Source organism: Oncorhynchus clarkii, chromosome 5, assembly GCF_045791955.1.
Source record: "Oncorhynchus clarkii lewisi isolate Uvic-CL-2024 chromosome 5, UVic_Ocla_1.0, whole genome shotgun sequence".
NCBI classification, from domain to species: Eukaryota; Metazoa; Chordata; class Actinopteri; order Salmoniformes; family Salmonidae; genus Oncorhynchus; species Oncorhynchus clarkii.
This window is the reverse complement of record NC_092151.1, coordinates 85302039-85318728: the sequence shown is the minus strand read 5'-3', so window position 1 is coordinate 85318728 and position 16690 is coordinate 85302039. Positions and strand designations below refer to the sequence as shown.

At 44.0% G+C, this 16690-nt stretch overlaps 1 protein-coding gene across 1 annotated transcript in view; it reads left to right on the top strand.

Annotated features, from left to right (window-relative positions):
• LOC139409489 (low-density lipoprotein receptor-related protein 8-like) overlaps positions 1 to 16690 on the top strand; it is a 346325-nt gene that overhangs the window by 152649 nt on the left and 176986 nt on the right. Inside the window, exon 3 of the mRNA XM_071154703.1 lies at positions 15523 to 15645. Coding sequence (XP_071010804.1) covers positions 15523 to 15645 — 123 coding nt within the window. The remainder of the gene's footprint in view (positions 1 to 15522; positions 15646 to 16690) is intronic.

Sequence of the window (16690 nt, the reverse complement as noted above, 5' to 3'; positions counted from 1 at the left end):
GTCAAGGAGACTGAACTTCCAGGGGGGTGGAGGGGAGACGGTATAGGGTAGGACCTATGGGGGTTGGAGAGGGGATCGGGGGAATTGCTGTCTGAATGCAGGTCAGCTCTTAGAGCCAGATGTAACCCAGATGGTATATCATAGTGTTGTGTGTGTGTGTGTCTCTCCTAATGGGTGCATATGTCACCTCTAATGAAAGTGGTAGAGCAGAATATGACCTCTGTTACGTACACCTCTTGGAGGAGGGAACGCAACAAACACCCTGCTACAACTCAACGCCTCGTGGAGTGAAAAAAAGGTATGTGATTGTAGGTGCGGGTAAGGATGACAGAGGTAGAGAATATTACTGTTTACAGGGAATGTATTCTTCCTTCACACGGTAATGTGGGGAAAAGGGGCTGGACAGAACCAAAGCAAAGAAATACAAAATACTTTACAACACTTTCTGACCAACAACCAACACAGGACATACAAAGAAGCTCTCTCTCCTAACACAGGAACACTGGCTTTTCAAGCTGCAGAAGGAGTCGGTAATTGCAGACAGCTGTATCCCCTGACGAGAGGGCGGGGTCAGAGCTCCAATTAGTGATGGGCCGACCAATGAGCTACTTTGGAATCCAGGAAGCCATTTCCTGAAATACACACACATACAAACCCACAACACAGAAACTGGGGAACGTAACAACCTCGTATTGGCCCCAGGCACACTGACAACTAGGAAGAATACCCCTACTCACACCTGTTCAAATACCTCCGTTCCTTCACACAGCTTCCATTGTTACACATACAACTATTTCCATTGTTGTTGTCTGAGCTTTACTGATCAACAGGGCCATGTTAGTCCAAGGGGCAGGGTTTGATAGGCTGATAGCACTTTATACAGTACGTACGGCTGGCGTCAACCCTCTACATCTTCTCCATCTTCCATATCTAGCTTTTCACTCCCCTCCACCTTAACAATAGGCCTTTTGTCTGCCTAATTACCAGGCTGTGAAGCTAACGCAGGCTGGCGTACAGAACCCTGTCTTTATAATCGGTTTGGTTTTATATTCAGACCCACAACAACAATCACTGGCAAACGACATGAAAAGACGGTGAGGGAAATAAAGGCTGCGGTGCATACGAATAAAGATAGATGATTATGTTGCTGGAGATCAATTTCTAGTGATTTCATTTGGAGGGAAATGTGGCGTTGTGTCGTGGCGCTGGAATGTGTTTGGCGTACCAGAGGAAGGGAGATGGACGCAAGGCGAGGTGAACGCTGGTGAACTGTTACTTTAGGGCCTAATGCGATCACAGCTCAGTACAGAGATATTTAGCTCCTCACAATAATATAGGCTCTAATGTCTGGACTCAGTGTGATTTCTAATGTCTGGACTGAAGAATAGAATTGACGCAATGCGAGAAAGCGAGAGGCTGAGGGGGGAGAAAGACAGAGAGAGGGGGGTAGAGAAAGACAGGGAGAGAGAGGGGGGAGAAAGAGAGGGGGTAGAGAAAGAGAGGGAGAGAGAGGGGGGAGAAAGACAGGGAGAGAGAGGGGGAAGAAAGAGAGGGAGAGAGAGGGGGGTAGAGAAAGACAGGGAGAGAGAGAGGGGGGAGAAAGACGGGGGGAGAAAGAGAGGGAGAGAGAGGTGGGAGAAAGACAGGGAGAGAGAGGGGGGTAGAGAAAGACAGGGAGAGAGAGAGGGGGGAGAAAGACAGGGAGAGAGAGAGGTGGGAGAAAGACAGGGAGAGAGAGGGGGGTAGAGAAAGAGGGAGAGAGAGGGGGGAGAAAGACGGGGAGAGAGAAGGGGGAGAAAGACAGGGAGAGAGAGGGGGTAGAGAAAGACAGGGAGAGAGAGGGGGGAGAAAGACAGGGAGAGAGAGGGGGGAGAGATAGGGGGGAGAAAGACAGGGAGAGAGAGGGGGGAGAAAGACAGGGAGAGAGAGGGGGGAGAAAGATGCACAGAGGAGGAAAGTGGTTGAACCGATTGAGATTGAGATAGAGAGAAAAATTCCATCTATAGACTCCCTTTTACGCAGAGACGAAGCAATTTTTAGAGCATTATAGTCAGGATTATTTTGATGTATTTTCTTTCCCGTGCCCCGTTGATTTCTTCCTGGCAGTAAATAAGCTCCTTTGTGGCCCTACTCCCCGCTCCCAGCCTGTAAGCACCTTCTTATGTAAACTGTGGCCGAAAGACCCCGCTGATTTGGAGGTCTTGAGCTGTGGCATGTTGCTGACCCACACAGGTCCTGTCTGGGAAAAGCCTGGCGTCTCAGAATGAATGACATGGAGTATAACAACAGGACAAACAAGGGTTTCAGACGAGGGCAATGCCTTCTGCCAAAACACTGACGTTAAACTGCACCGCACTTTCGTTTTGTGGCTACCGTATCCTGCAAGCCTATTGGTTGATAAGGGTGTTTCTTATTAGTGCGGTCATGAACAGATTCCTGTCCACTCCACTCGGAGGGCACTGCTCTAATAATGTTTTACAGCTTTTTCATTCTATTTTTAAATAATCTTATTGAAGAATTTCAGATGTTTCATGTGAAAAGGCCACACAGAGGGCCAGAGATAATTACAGACACCTGTGATAATAAGAAGTAGCCAACTAAGAATGGGGTAGTTTGCTGGTTAACTTTGAAAGTGTCCAGTAATATACCCTCCATTTGCGACCCTAGACACTCTACACACCCTCTCTCCCATCCACACCCTGTATATTCTTTCCTTAGAAAGATTGCTTAACAAAAACACTAAAAATCCTCAAGTCTTGAACAACAAGAGAAAAGAAAAAGAAAGAAAGGAAAGAGAGAGAGAGAAGTGTAAGTCTGCATCAATGTCTGGTTTCTAAGAATCAGCACACACAGGCACAGGGGAAAGAGCTTAACCTTTGTGAAGCAGTTGTAGAACGCTGTAGTGCTGCCGAGCTAGCGTTAGCTTGGCTCTCTCAAAGCGCCTCACCTTCTTCCCTTCATATTCCTTCCTGTTATCTAGGCCAGGCCTCTGAAATACACGCCAGGCTCACAGATAAATCTGTCTGACTGTCGCCTGATGTGTTTGTGCTGTTTTCCGGTTTTATTTTGTTTTCATGATGGGTTTATTTTCCTGAAGTGTGGGAGGGAGGTGAGCTTCTCGTAGATATTGCTATAAAACCCTCTTCGCATGTCTTATTTGAGAGTTGGGTGTTTTTCTCTCTGTCCCATATTTCTTGTACAGATAGATTTGAACTGGTACTCTAAATACACTCAGATAGCAAAGGCTAGGGGCCAGAGGAGGCTGTTGGGAGAAGGTATAGGAGGACGGTGCTCATTGTAATGGCTGGAACGGAATCAATGGAATGGTACCAAACGAATCAAACATGGAAACAAGTTGTTAGACTCCATTCCATTGATTCCATTTCAGCCATTACAAACAGTTGGGCTGTTAAAAAACATGATGGGAACTGAAGGTTGCTTTAAATGTGGCTGGCTGAATCCTGCTCCAGGCTGAGGGATGTTTGATCATCTCTGTCTTTCTGCAAGCGTCTGGTCTGTATAGGATCCCTCACATCTCTGGCAGTCCCTTTGTAGTGCATCCATACGCCCTCTATACATCAACCTGGACTGTCAGCTCTTATGTAGAGGACAGGAGCCGGTGCTTTTAGCCACACTGGGTTGAGTTTTCATAGCTTTTACCACCATTCTTTCTTCCTCTCATCATTCAGGATCTAGACAGGTCTTTCATCTTTAACACTGCGCCACTTTTCTACCCCCCTACCTCTCTCATTCATACACACAAGTACAGGTGTATAAAACACTATAGTGGCTAAAACGCTACAGTCTTGCATTGCAGTTTAGAGAATGTCGTGTTGACTAGGGGTGTAACGTACACACATTCGTACCAAAACATTCAGCAAGGGGATCTCGGTTCCGTCCGTACTGTGAATCCGAATGAATACATAAACAAATAATATGTACAAATGAAAAACACGAGGCCTAGAAGACATGCATACTCTGCATTGTAGGCCTATGCCTCTTGAGTAAATCTGAGTTTAAATGTTTTTCTTCAGGCTATTTAATTATAACTGGAGTTTACACGTTGTAATCAAAATTCTAATCGTAACTAGAGCATTTCAAACGGTCATTTTGCGAGGCGCAGCCCGGGAACTAGTTTTCTCCATCATAGTTTAAATCTCCAGTTTGGGAACATTTTGGCTTCCCAGTAGATTACAATGGCGATGGACAGAGAGTTGTGGATAAAAGGTTAACAGTGTGTCTCCACGGTCAACGAGAACAGCCTATGCAGCTGCCAACACCTCAAATATGTTGACACATTTACACCGACATCACCCTAGTATATCGAAGACGGAAACGCAAAAAAAAAAACACGACATCGTCTCCGCTCTGCATTCTAGCAGCCATTGGCAGCTGATTTTGACCGGGCCCAAGAAATTACAATAGCGATAGGTAGGCTATGTTTATTTGTTTTTATAGTCTTTGATTTATAGCCGCAGGTATGCTCCCATTCTCGTGGGTTGAGATTAGCGGGTTTCAGTAGTGGTTTCAGCACCTCGTCAAAGTGCTCGAGCCACATTGTGAACTTCCCTCTTCCACCCATTTCAGTAAACAGCTAGTACCTGCTCTATAGGAAGCCAGTCACTGGGCCAGTGCACCCCGTGTTGCGGTAACAGCCCATCACATTAACCAGAGTGGGAGGTGTACGGTGCTACAGCATCTGCCACTGGAGGAGGCAATGTCATGGTGTGTTTGAAACCAGGTGGGAAGTAGGAATTTACCACACATGACTGGGAAAAATCCACTTGAACAGCCCATAAACTGGTAGTTTATGGTAGACACGGCTTGTTGGCCATTAACCAATCAGTGTTTCTCAAAGTGTTCAAATCACATGAATGCATCCAATTGGTATTTACGACTTCACTGCATCAGCATCAGAGTGGAAACTTGAGAGGCCCAACATACTGTAACAATCTGGTCACAACAGGCAATGCAGGGAACATTGTGAATGTGGTACATTGTAAAGGGCATTTAATTCTCCTGCTGTACCAAAACGAATCGTGACCAAACTATGGGTTTGGTGAACCGTTACAGTCCTAATGTTGACTAAATATAACTAGTTTATACCTGCACACTCCATTGTACACACCAAAAATATGTCTTTGAATTTATCCAAGAGGTTATTGGAATGTGTGCTGATATGAGTGATAGGGTGTCTTAGAGGCTCTGTTCCATGTCCTGCCAAGTGGAAAAACCCAGCACTCTGTTGCTCCTTCAGGACCAGATTCTTCCACTTCAAACGTTACATTCGAATGTCCCTATCTCCTTCCACCACACCAGGAAGTCCTAGGGCTCAGTCATGTCCTATCCGGACTATAGAAAGGCCGATCGCGCTCCCTCCTCCTCCTCGACCAGTTGATTCTTCATTGGTGAAAGGTTCTGCTCTTTTCCTACCACATTGGACTTATTATCTATGGTCTCTTCTCTCTTCTGATCCCAGCTCATCTGATTTCTCCCTTGTTTCAGAGAGTTGATGTTGTTGCCTCTCACTTCTGTTTTCTACATGGTTGATCTTATGCTTACTCTGATGTAAAGCTAAAATTACCTTGTCTTAAGAATGTCTTTAGCCTCTCTCATAGATGTGTCCTCTGTGGTTTCTTCCCTCCTTTCAAGTCAAACAGATTATCTTATTGCCCATCTCACAGAAGAGCTTCGGAGTTTCTCCACGTTAATCTACTCCTGTTTTCCCCTCTCTTGTCACACTATGTTCCTCCATTCTCAGCTAGTCTGCCAGTCTGTTGGTCTGGAAGTTTCTGTCTGTGACTGGAGTTCTGCGCTCATTGCCGTGTTGGGGTCCAGCATTCAGGCTTTGTTGAAGGCATCTCTTGCAGAATGTGTGCTTGACAGCTGAGAGACACAGTGTAGGCTATGTGTGGATTCTGTGCAGATTATCTGTGTTTGTCTTATTTTTCTTTGTTGTTGATGTGAGAACCGGTTTGACCTTGAACCAAATTTAACATTGAACTAAGTGCCGCTCACAAACACACACACACACACACACACACACACACACACACACACACACACACACACACACACACACTCTCTCTCTCTCACTCTTTTCAGTTAACCCCTCTGCACTCATATTAAATGGTCCTGGGAGAAAGCAAGGCAATTTAGAAACGCTGAGATCTAAAGAATAGAATTAGCATGTGATGATGGTTTTATTTCTTCACGCTTACATGTGATGATACATAATCAACTGTAGTGTAGGAGGTTCAGTTTTAATGGGGTCAAAGGTCATGGCAGATCATTGTTACACTTCGTTCGTCTCAGTACTGACAGGGATCATGATACAACTGACAATTATAATAACGATCCTCAGCAATTATTATAATATGAAATATGATTCAGTATTGGTAGTGACAATGTGATTGACACCTTATCAGAAACTATAGTGGTGGCATTGATGAATTGAATCGCAAATTAGAGATTGTTGTGGCATGTAGAATAAATAGAATTGGTTGATTTATTGAAGCTTGATTAAACCAGGATATTCAGTTATGAATAAATTCTTATTTCCAATGACAGCCGGGCAAATTGAGTAACAAGTCTTGCATTTAATTTTTTTATTAATTAAACTAAGGATACCAGAATAGTAAATGTGACGGCCCATCTTGATGGAGGTTTATGCTGAAAAATGCTTGTTTTTACAGATTAGAAAAGTTCAGATTCAGCTCTAACACTGTGATTGGAAGAAACATGCGAAAGTTGATCAATTTGTTATCCCACTTAGGAGACAGTGAGTGTTAGAGATGTCTTCTTTGTTCATGCCCATTCAGCATCAGTCACACCCTCTTAAGCCATAGACCCCCCCCCCCTTTACTTTAATGATTAACCTTCATAAAAAAAAGGTCAAGTAAGTATGATTAGTCATTTTCAGTAGGAGTTTCTTAATGTTTAACAGTGTCTTGTATCTTTGACGATTTGTCGTTTTAACTCACCTTAGCAGGCATTGTTAAGCACAGTGCTCATTCCTCTGGCAGTAACTGGTGGTAGAGCTCTGAATTAGCCTCTATCATGGTGCACACAACCTTGTTGGTGGTAGTAATGGGTTTTCTCATTATTGAACGTCAATTTGCCTGACGGTTTTGATATCTGTTCATCATGATCCATTACCCCTCATATCACAAACTGCTTAATACTCATTTAAAATGTACTTGTCTTTCTTCAAAGATGCATACAACATTGTGTAAAAGTATCATAACATCTAAACATTTTGAATTACCCACAATCCTCTAAAAACATGAGAACTGGTATGACCAGGAAGCATAGAAACTTGAACATTGAACTATTGAAATGATACCAAGCTATAGTGGCACTGCTTTCTTGATGTCTATGGAGCATTGTGTTATGCAGTAATCAGCAAAAAAAGGCAATTCTTGCCTTTTGGTTTTGAGGATCTTTCCCATGGCCTTCAAGTCAATGAAACGCTGCATGATATCTTCACCTTTCTCAGACAGACAATTTTTCTGCACGCTGCACATTTCAGGGTGCCTATCCTGATGAATCTTCTGGCCTGTCTCCATCCACCACAGCAGGAATTCCCCAGGCTCAGCCATATCCAGCCCAGTCTGCAGAGAGGCTGCTTGTGCTCTCGCCTCAGTGTAAGGTTCTTCCCCTCCATGTCACCCTGTGTTTCCACATATTTGATGGCCTCTAGCTCTTTCACTCTCGACTCCTCCCCGAGCTCCCCAAAACGGGCCCTGAAGCCGGCTTTCAGCTGACCAGTGATCGTCTTTGCTCCAGATATTTACATTTTTGGCACATAAGGTGTTAGCATCTTCAATGTTACACTTGATCCCAAGTAAAGCTGACTCTACCTTTGTCTTCAGATCTTCTTGAGCCTCTCTCGCAGGTTTTAATGTGTGTCCTCTGTGGTGTCTGCCCTCCTTACAGACCAGCAATCTTCAGAATTTCACTGTTTTCACGGCACACATTTTCTCTGCCTTTTCTTCCAGTCATACTTGTATTTTCTCCTCACTTTTCTTCCTTCCATGCTATTGGTGGCTCATCCAGCCTCAGCTGATCCTCCATGTTCCTTATCAGTCTGTTGGAAGTCCGGAAGCTTCTTTGACCGGCCAGTCCTCCTCTCTCCCTCATCTTCTTCGCTGGTCTGACTCTCTCTGACCATTTCGATCATCCAGTTTCAGCTGGTCTTCCATGTTATTTTTTTTTTGCTCCCCCGACCGGCCAGTGTGCCTCTCTGCCCCCTCTTCCCTGCTGCATTTTCATATTGTACACCTCTATCTCCTCGAGTTTCAGTTGGTCCGCCGTATTCTTGATCAGTCTGTTGATCTGAAAAGTTGTTTATTTGAGCTGAGCTCTGCACTCAGGACAGTGTATGTGACTAGCCTTAAGGCTCCTCTGTAGGAATATCTTGGTGTGCTGGCAGCTGAGAGACACAGGCTCAGTTTAGATGTCTGTGCAGATGGAGCAGCGCAGGTGTGTGTACTGTGGATGTGTACGAACTCACAGTGTGAGAGATGGTAAGACAGGCTGTTCTCAGAGCTTTATTAACCTGGTTTAACTGTATCAAGTGGTAATGGGAATTCCCAGCATCAGGAAACAAGACACACAACATTCTTTGTCAACATGAAGAGTAGCCAAGTGTTAGCAAGGAAAAAGTGTTAGCAAGGAAAAAGTGTTAGCAAGGAAAAAGTGTTAACAAGTAAAAAATCAAAGTATTGAATTTCACACCTACAGTGTACACACACATGTTCGCCTACACACACACACACACACACACACACACACACACACACACACACACACACACACACACACACACACACACACACACACACACACTAGGGGTGTGAACGTTTAAGCGTTAAAATTGGGATTGTTAATGTTAAGAAAAATAAGCTAGTTAGCTAGGCTAATTGAGACTGCAACTTTAACTGTGTGGTTTCTCTCAGTCCATTCATAGCAGCTGTTATGGTGTTGGTGTTGTAGCCTGTCCTTCTCATTTAACTTTTAGTTATATAATTTTAATTACATATTTGATTTATTAGCCTAGATACACTATATATACAACAGTATGTGGACACCCTTTCAAATTAGTGGATTCGGCTATTTCAGCCACACCCATTGCTGTATCGAGCACACAGCCATGCAATCTCCATAGACAAACACTGACAGTAGAATGACCTTACTGAAGAGCTCAGTGACTTTCAATGAGGCACAGTCATAGAATGTTACCTTTCCAACAAGTCAGTTGGTCAAAGTGCTGTTATTGTGAAGTGGAAACTTCTAGAAGCAACAACGGCTCAGCCGCGAAGTGGTAGGCCACACAAGCTGACAGAATGGGACAATCGCGGCTGGAGTGGTGTAAAGCTCGCCACAATTGGACTCTGGAGCAGTGGAAACGCGTTCTCTGGAGTAATGAATCACTCTATTATAAACTACATTTATTAACGATTCTGTGCTTCCAACTTTGTGGCAACAGTTTGGGGAAGGCCCTTCCTGTTTCAGCATGACAATGCTGCAGGTCCATACAGCTAGGTCCATACAGAAATGGTTTGTCGAGATCGATGTGGAAGAACCCCATCAATCACCTTTGGGATGAATTGGAACGCCGACTGTGAGCCGGGCCTAATTGCCTAACGTCAGTGCCCAACCTCACTAATGAACTTTTTATTTTTTAAATTTTATTTAACCTTTATTTAACTAGGCAAATCAGTTAAGAACAAATTCTTATTTACAATGACGGCCTAAAGGCCTCCTGTGGGGACGGGGGCTGGGATTAAAAATAAAAAATGAATACAATATAAATACAGGACAAAACACTCATCACAACAAGAGAGACAACACAACACGACATAAAGAGAGACATAAGACAACAACATAGCAAGGCAGCAACACATGACAACACAGCATGGTAGCAACACAACATAACAACAACAATACATCACACAAAGCAGCCACAACTGTCAGTAAGAGTGTCCATGATTGAGTCTTTGAATGAAGAGATTGAGATAAAACTGTCTAGTTTGAATGTTTGTTGCAGGTCGTTCCAGTCCGTAGCTGCAGCGAACTGAAAAGAGTAGCGACCCATGGATGTGTGTGCTTTGGAGACCTTTAACAGAATGTGACTGTCAGAACCGGTGTTGTATGTGGAGGATGAGGGCATCAGTAGATATCTCAGATAGGGAGGAGTGAGGCCTAAGAGGGTTTTTATAAATATGCATCAACCAGTGGGTCTTGCGACGGGTATACAGAGATGACCAGTTTACAGAGGAGTATAGAGTGCAGTGATGTGTCCTATATGGAGCATTGGTGGCAAATCTGATGGCCGAATGGTAAAGAACATCTAGCCACTCGAGAGCACCCTTACCTGACGATCTATAAATTATGTCTCCGTAATCTAGCATGGGTAGGATGGTCATCTGAATCAGGGTTAGTTTGGCAGCTGGGGTGAAAGAGGAGCGATTACGATAGAGGAAACCAAGTCTAGACTTTAGCCTGCAGCTTTGATATGTGCTGAGAGAAGGACAGTGCACCGTCTCGCCATACTCCCAAGTACTTGTATGAGGTGACTACCTCAAGCTCTAAACCCTTAGAGGTAGAAATAACACCTGTGGTGAGAGGGGCATTCTTCTTACCAAACCACGTGACCTTTGTTTTGGAGGTGTTCAGAACAACGTTAAGGGTAGAGAAAGCTTGTTGGACACTAAGAAAGCTTTGTTGTAGAGCATTTAACACAAAATCCGGGAAGGGACCAGCTGAGTATAAGAATATAATCTGCATATAAATGGTTGAGAGAGCTTCCAACTGCCTGAGCTATGTTGTTGATGTAAATTGAGAAGAGTGTGGGGCCTAGAATCGAGCCCTGGGGTACTCCCTTGGTGACAGGCAGTGGCTGAGAAATCAGATTTTCTGACTTTATACACTGCGCTCTTTGAGAGAGGTAGTTAGCAAACCAGGCCAAAGACCCCTCAGAGACAACAATACTCCTTAGCCGGCCCACAAGAATGGAATGGTCTACCGTATCAAAAGCTTTGGCCAAGTCATAAAAATAGCAGCACAATATTGCTTAGAATCAAGGGCAATGGTGACATCACTGAGGACCTTTAAGGTTGCAGTGACACATCCATAACCTGAGCGGATACCAGATTGCATACCAGAGAGAACACTATAGACGTCAAGAAATCCAATCAGTTGATTATTGACAAGTTTTTCAACACTTTTGATAAACAGGGCATAATAGAAATAGGCCTATAACAGTTAGGATCAGATTGATCTCCCCCTTTAAATAAAGGATGCACCGTGGCTGCCTTCCAAGCAATGGGAACCTCCCCAGAAAGGAGAGACAGGTTAAACAGGTCAGAGACAGGCTTGGTGATGATATGGGCAGCAACCTTAAGGAAGAAAAGGTCTAAACCATCTGACCCACATGTTTTTTTGAGGTCAAGTTTAAGGAGCTCCTTTAGCACCTTGGACTCAGTGACTGCCTGCACGGAGAAACTTTGTAGCTGAATGGAAGCAAGTTTACGCAGAAGCTTCCCAAATCTATGGAAAGCCTTCCCAGAAGAGTGTAGGCTGTTATAGCAGCGAAGGGGGGACCAAATCCATATTAATGCCCATGATTTTGGAATAAGATGTTCGACAAGCAGGTGTCCACATACTTTTGGTCATGTAGTCTTATCTCCTAATAACTTGTCATACGAAGGCTCTAGTTTAATGTCAGTAGCCTGCTGCCAGTTTGATGACTTGTGATTGGCTGACAACAACAAGCTACTCGCGCAGCAGCAGCATAAATTATACAATGTATTGTGAAATCTGTGAATATTTCTTTTTTAAGGAAAACTGATAGGAAAGTCTGTTTAAATGTTAGGAAAATGTTTGTCTCATCCATAACTCACACACACACACACACACACACACACACACACACACACACACACACACACACACACACACACACACACACACACACACACACATGCTCTCAACACACTCTTAAATTCCTCCTCCTCGATTCTTTATATCCGATTTATGGATTCTATCGCTCCTCTGAAAAGCTTTCTTCCCCCACTGATCAGAACGCAGCCAGGGACCATCCATTTCCTGTCTCTCTCCCCTCCACTTCCTGCCATGGGGACCAGCCTGTGATGCGTTCAGAGTATACCAGCTCTTTGAGATGCTGTCAGTGGTGAGATTAGAACCCACCACCACAAGCCTAACAGTCCCTTTGTTTACATCACATCTCAAGATGGTGGACAGATCCTTCTATCGATGAGATTAGAACCCACCACCACAAGCCTAACAGTCCCTTTGTTTACATCACATCTCAAGATGGTGATCCTTCCATCTGTTAATGGCCCTGCCTCATCTGATCTTAAATGAGCTGCCGGAGACACATAAAGGATAGTGGGTCACAGGGCGTTTGGAGGTGGAATGGTATCACCAACGCTGATTAGTGGAATCTAAAACAGAATGAGATGAGCTGAGCAAAGCGGCCATCATTGCCTGCTTCAGCCCTCCAACAAAGCTTATCATCACCTATAATCAACATTATTTAGGTGATGGGGTGACATTTCAGATGCAGCACTAGGCTAACATAGACAGGGCAATCACACCATACCAGGTTTCCCCTTCATTGTTAGTGTAGTGATGTAGCTATACATTACATGGTCTCCTTCCCTGTGATGCTGAGAAGGCATTGTGAGGGGTAAATGGAGTGTGGAAATTGAACGACTTGGAGGATCCTGACCTTCACCTGTTTTCTTGTGGTCCTCTGTTGCTTTGTTGTCACGGCGACGTGGCAGATCCCTGAGAGGCGTTCCGGGGGCTCTGAAAACATCCCAGGTCAGCCGAGTCAATCAGTAATCATGGTGGCCCCTGGAGCGTGTCATTGGGAGAATGTCAGTGGCTCCGAGAGGAGCGCCCGACTCCTAGAGCTTCCTGTCTTCTCTCAGGTGATCCTGGGAGGGACCTGTTCTATAGGATAATTCATAGAAATCACACCAGGAATGGGGAATAATAACACCCGTTCTGCTTGGGCTGAGACAGGGCTGTCTCTGTGCCTGTGTGTGTGTGTGTGTGTGTGTGTGTGTGTGTGTGTGTGTGTGTGTGTGTGTGTGTGTGTGTGTGTGTGTGTGTGTGTGTGTGTGCGTGCGTGCGTGCGTGCGTGTGTGAGCGTGTGTGTGCGTGCGTGCGTGTGTGTGTGCGTGAGTGCATTTCTCGTTTGTGGATATACTGTATGTATTATGCTCATGGCCTCACACCCTTTACAGTGTGGTAAAGGTCTTCTATATGGATGATGTTCTCATGCCGTGTCTCAGCTGGCGCACGATTGAAATATGTGTTTCTCTGTGTGTCAGCAGCTCTGTCCACGTTCGAGGGGGAATGTGTGTGTATGCATAATTATTAGCATTTTTGTGTGTGGTGTTTGTTTGTTTGTGCGTGCGTGTGTGTGTGTGCGTGTGTGTGTGTATTTATGCATGAGTGCCACGTCTTCATGTGGCCCTGGGGATCTTGATGCATAAGTCATAATCAGCAAATCCTTGAGGCAGATGTGGACAAATGCCCAGATTACTGTCTCACACACACACACACACACACACACAGGGTATAGGGATGGAGGTAGAGAGGGGGCCTCCCTGCAAGAGACATGCCCTGGTATCAGGCTGTGTAGTGTGTGTGTGTGTGTGTGTGTGTGTGTGTGTGTGTGTGTGTGTGTGTGTGTGTGTGTGTGTGTGTGTGTGTGTGTGTGTGTGTGTGTGTGTGTGTGTGTGTGTGTGTGTGTGTGTGTGTGTGTGTGTGTGTGTGTGTGTGTGTGTGTGTGTGTGTGTGTGTGTGCAGCGATGTAGGTGTTTCTGTTATAGCTGTCGGGGAAAATATCTCGTCCTCCTCGTGTCCCATGATGATGTAGACTAATTTCTTCACACAGAAGATGCTTTTGGGACTGTATAAATTTCCCCATTATGTTCCTCTCATGCGTTGTGTGTCTGTGACTTCTCTTAGAAGATGTTGGAACATAATAGGGAAGATCTGAGTGGTTGAAAAAGTACCCACTTGTCATACTCAGGTAAAAGTATAGATACCTTAATAGAAAGTTACTCAAGCAAAAGTAAAAGTATAAATCACTTCAAATTCCTGATAGCAAAGCAGACAGCAGGGGCACACTCCAAAACTCAGACATAATTTACAAAAGGTACATTTGTGTTTAGTGAGTGCGCCAGATCAGAGGCAGCAGAGATGACCACGTGTTCTCTTGATAAGTTCGTGAATTAGACCATTTTCCTGTCCTGCTAAGCATTTCAAATGTAACGAGTACTTTTGGGTGTCAGGTAAAATGTGTGGAGTAAAAAGTACATTATTTTATTTAGGAATGTCGTGTTGTAAAATTAAAAGTTGTCAAAAATATAAAAAGTAAAGTACAGATACCCTCCAAAAACTACTTAAGTAGTACTTTAAAGTATTTTTACTTAAGTACTTTACACCACTGTAAATTCCTAATGATGTGAGTGCTGAAAGGTGTAGGCCTGATAGTTCTTCTCCTACACTTTGTGCTTCACCACACTATGTTCCTGTTGTGTTATGAGACCCTACGATGAGACACTATGGGGGCATCAGTGATTTGAACCCACAGTCTGGCCATCCAAGGTGTAGTAGTACATCAACAACAGGTTACTAGCCTCTAGTTTCCCAAGCCAGACTGGGCTAGGCCGTAGCAATCCTCACACTTCACTACAGTCATTCTGACTAGTGCTATTGTAACCTACATTACATGCAGTCACTGTAGTGGACATTTTTTTAGGCTAAAATGTTTAGGCTACCTAGCCTCTCCCCAGCCAGGCTAGGCCCCTAGCGATCCGCCTCAAACTGCAGTGTTTCTGACTAATGTGCCTCTAACCTACATTTTAGTTTAGTGTCATAACAAAGGCACAACGCTGATTAAACCAAAGCCTATAAATGAGGAAGAGAACAGGACAGTTACAGGCTTACTCTGCCATTTGTTAGTCGTAGCGTGTGTTATTCATCAGGCTAACAGAGTGGGGCATTACTCTCTCGCAAGAGGCGAGTGCTTTCTCTTGTTCAGGGTTCTCCCTGTCGAGAAGAAAGAGCTTTAGCTCTCCCTGTGACAGGCTCAAGTGCTCCAATTTTCCCCTGCCTGCTCCGCTCCGCTCTGAAAGAGGGACTGGAGAATGGTTTATATGGGTTAGGAGGCTGGCCATCTAACAACAGCCTGACTGGCTGCATTCTCTGGGCACTGAGACAAATGGACAGATTTAGGGAGGTATTTGTAAAGAGAGTCTAGTTAGCCTGTATGAACTGAAGCTTGCAAGCTTTGTAGTTGGCTTATTAGATAGTGGACCTGATTGTAAAACCTGACCTTGAGTTTTCCTTTTGTTTGTTCAAATCAAGACTCACTTAGCTTACCTCTCTCTCTCTCTCTCTCTCTCTCTCTCTCTCTCTCTCTCTCTCTCTCTCTCTCTCTCTCTCTCTCTCTCTCTCTCTCTCTCTCTCTCGCAGCAAAGAAGACGTGTGCAACCACAGACTTTGCTTGTAAGAACGGGCAGTGTGTTCCCCAGCGGTGGCGTTGTGACGGCGAGCCGGAGTGTGCTGATGGATCAGACGAGGCCGATGCTACATGCAGTAAGTTTCATACACTCTCTTACACTCAGTAAGTTTCTTACACTCAGTAAGTTTCTTACACTCAGTAAGTTTCTTACACTCAGTAAGTTTCATACACTCTCTTACACTCAGTAAGTTTCTTACACTCTCTTATACTCAGTAAGTTTCATACACTCAGTAAGTTTCTTACACTCAGTAAGTGTCATACACAGTAAGTTTCATACACTCTCTTACACTCAGTAAGTTTCTTATACTCAGTAAGTTTCATACACTCAGTAAGTTGCATACACTCTCTTACACTCAGTAAGTTTCTTACACTCAGTACGCTTCTTACGCTCAGTAAGTTTCATACACTCTCTTACACTCAGTAAGTTTCTTACACTCAGTAAGTTTCACACACTCAGTAAGTTTCTTACACTCAGTAAGTTTCATACACTCTCTTACACTCAGTAAGTTTCATACACTCAGTAAGTTTCATACACTCTCTTACACTCAGTAAGTTTCTTACACTCTCTTATACTCAGTAAGTTTCATACACTCAGTAAGTTGCATACACTCTCTTACACTCAGTAAGTTTCTTACACTCAGTACGCTTCTTACGCTCAGTAAGTTTCATACACTCTCTTACACTCAGTAAGTTTCTTACACTCAGTAAGTTTCACACACTCAGTAAGTTTCTTACACTCAGTAAGTTTCATACACTCTCTTACACTCAGTAAGTGTCATACACAGTAAGTTTCATACACTCTCTTACACTCAGTAAGTTTCTTACACTCTCTTATACTCAGTAAGTTTCATACACTCAGTAAGTTTCTTACACTCAGTACGCTTCTTACGCTCAGTAAGTTTCATACACTCTCGAACACTCAGTAAGTTTCTTACACTCAGTAAGTTTCACACACTCAGTAAGTTTCTTACACTCAGTAAGTTTCATACACTCTCTTACACTCAGTAAGTTTCATACACTCAGTAAGTTTCATACACTCTCTTACACTCAGTAAGTTTCTTACACTCTCTTACACTCAGTAAGTTTCATACACTCAGTAAGTTTCTTACACTCAGTAAG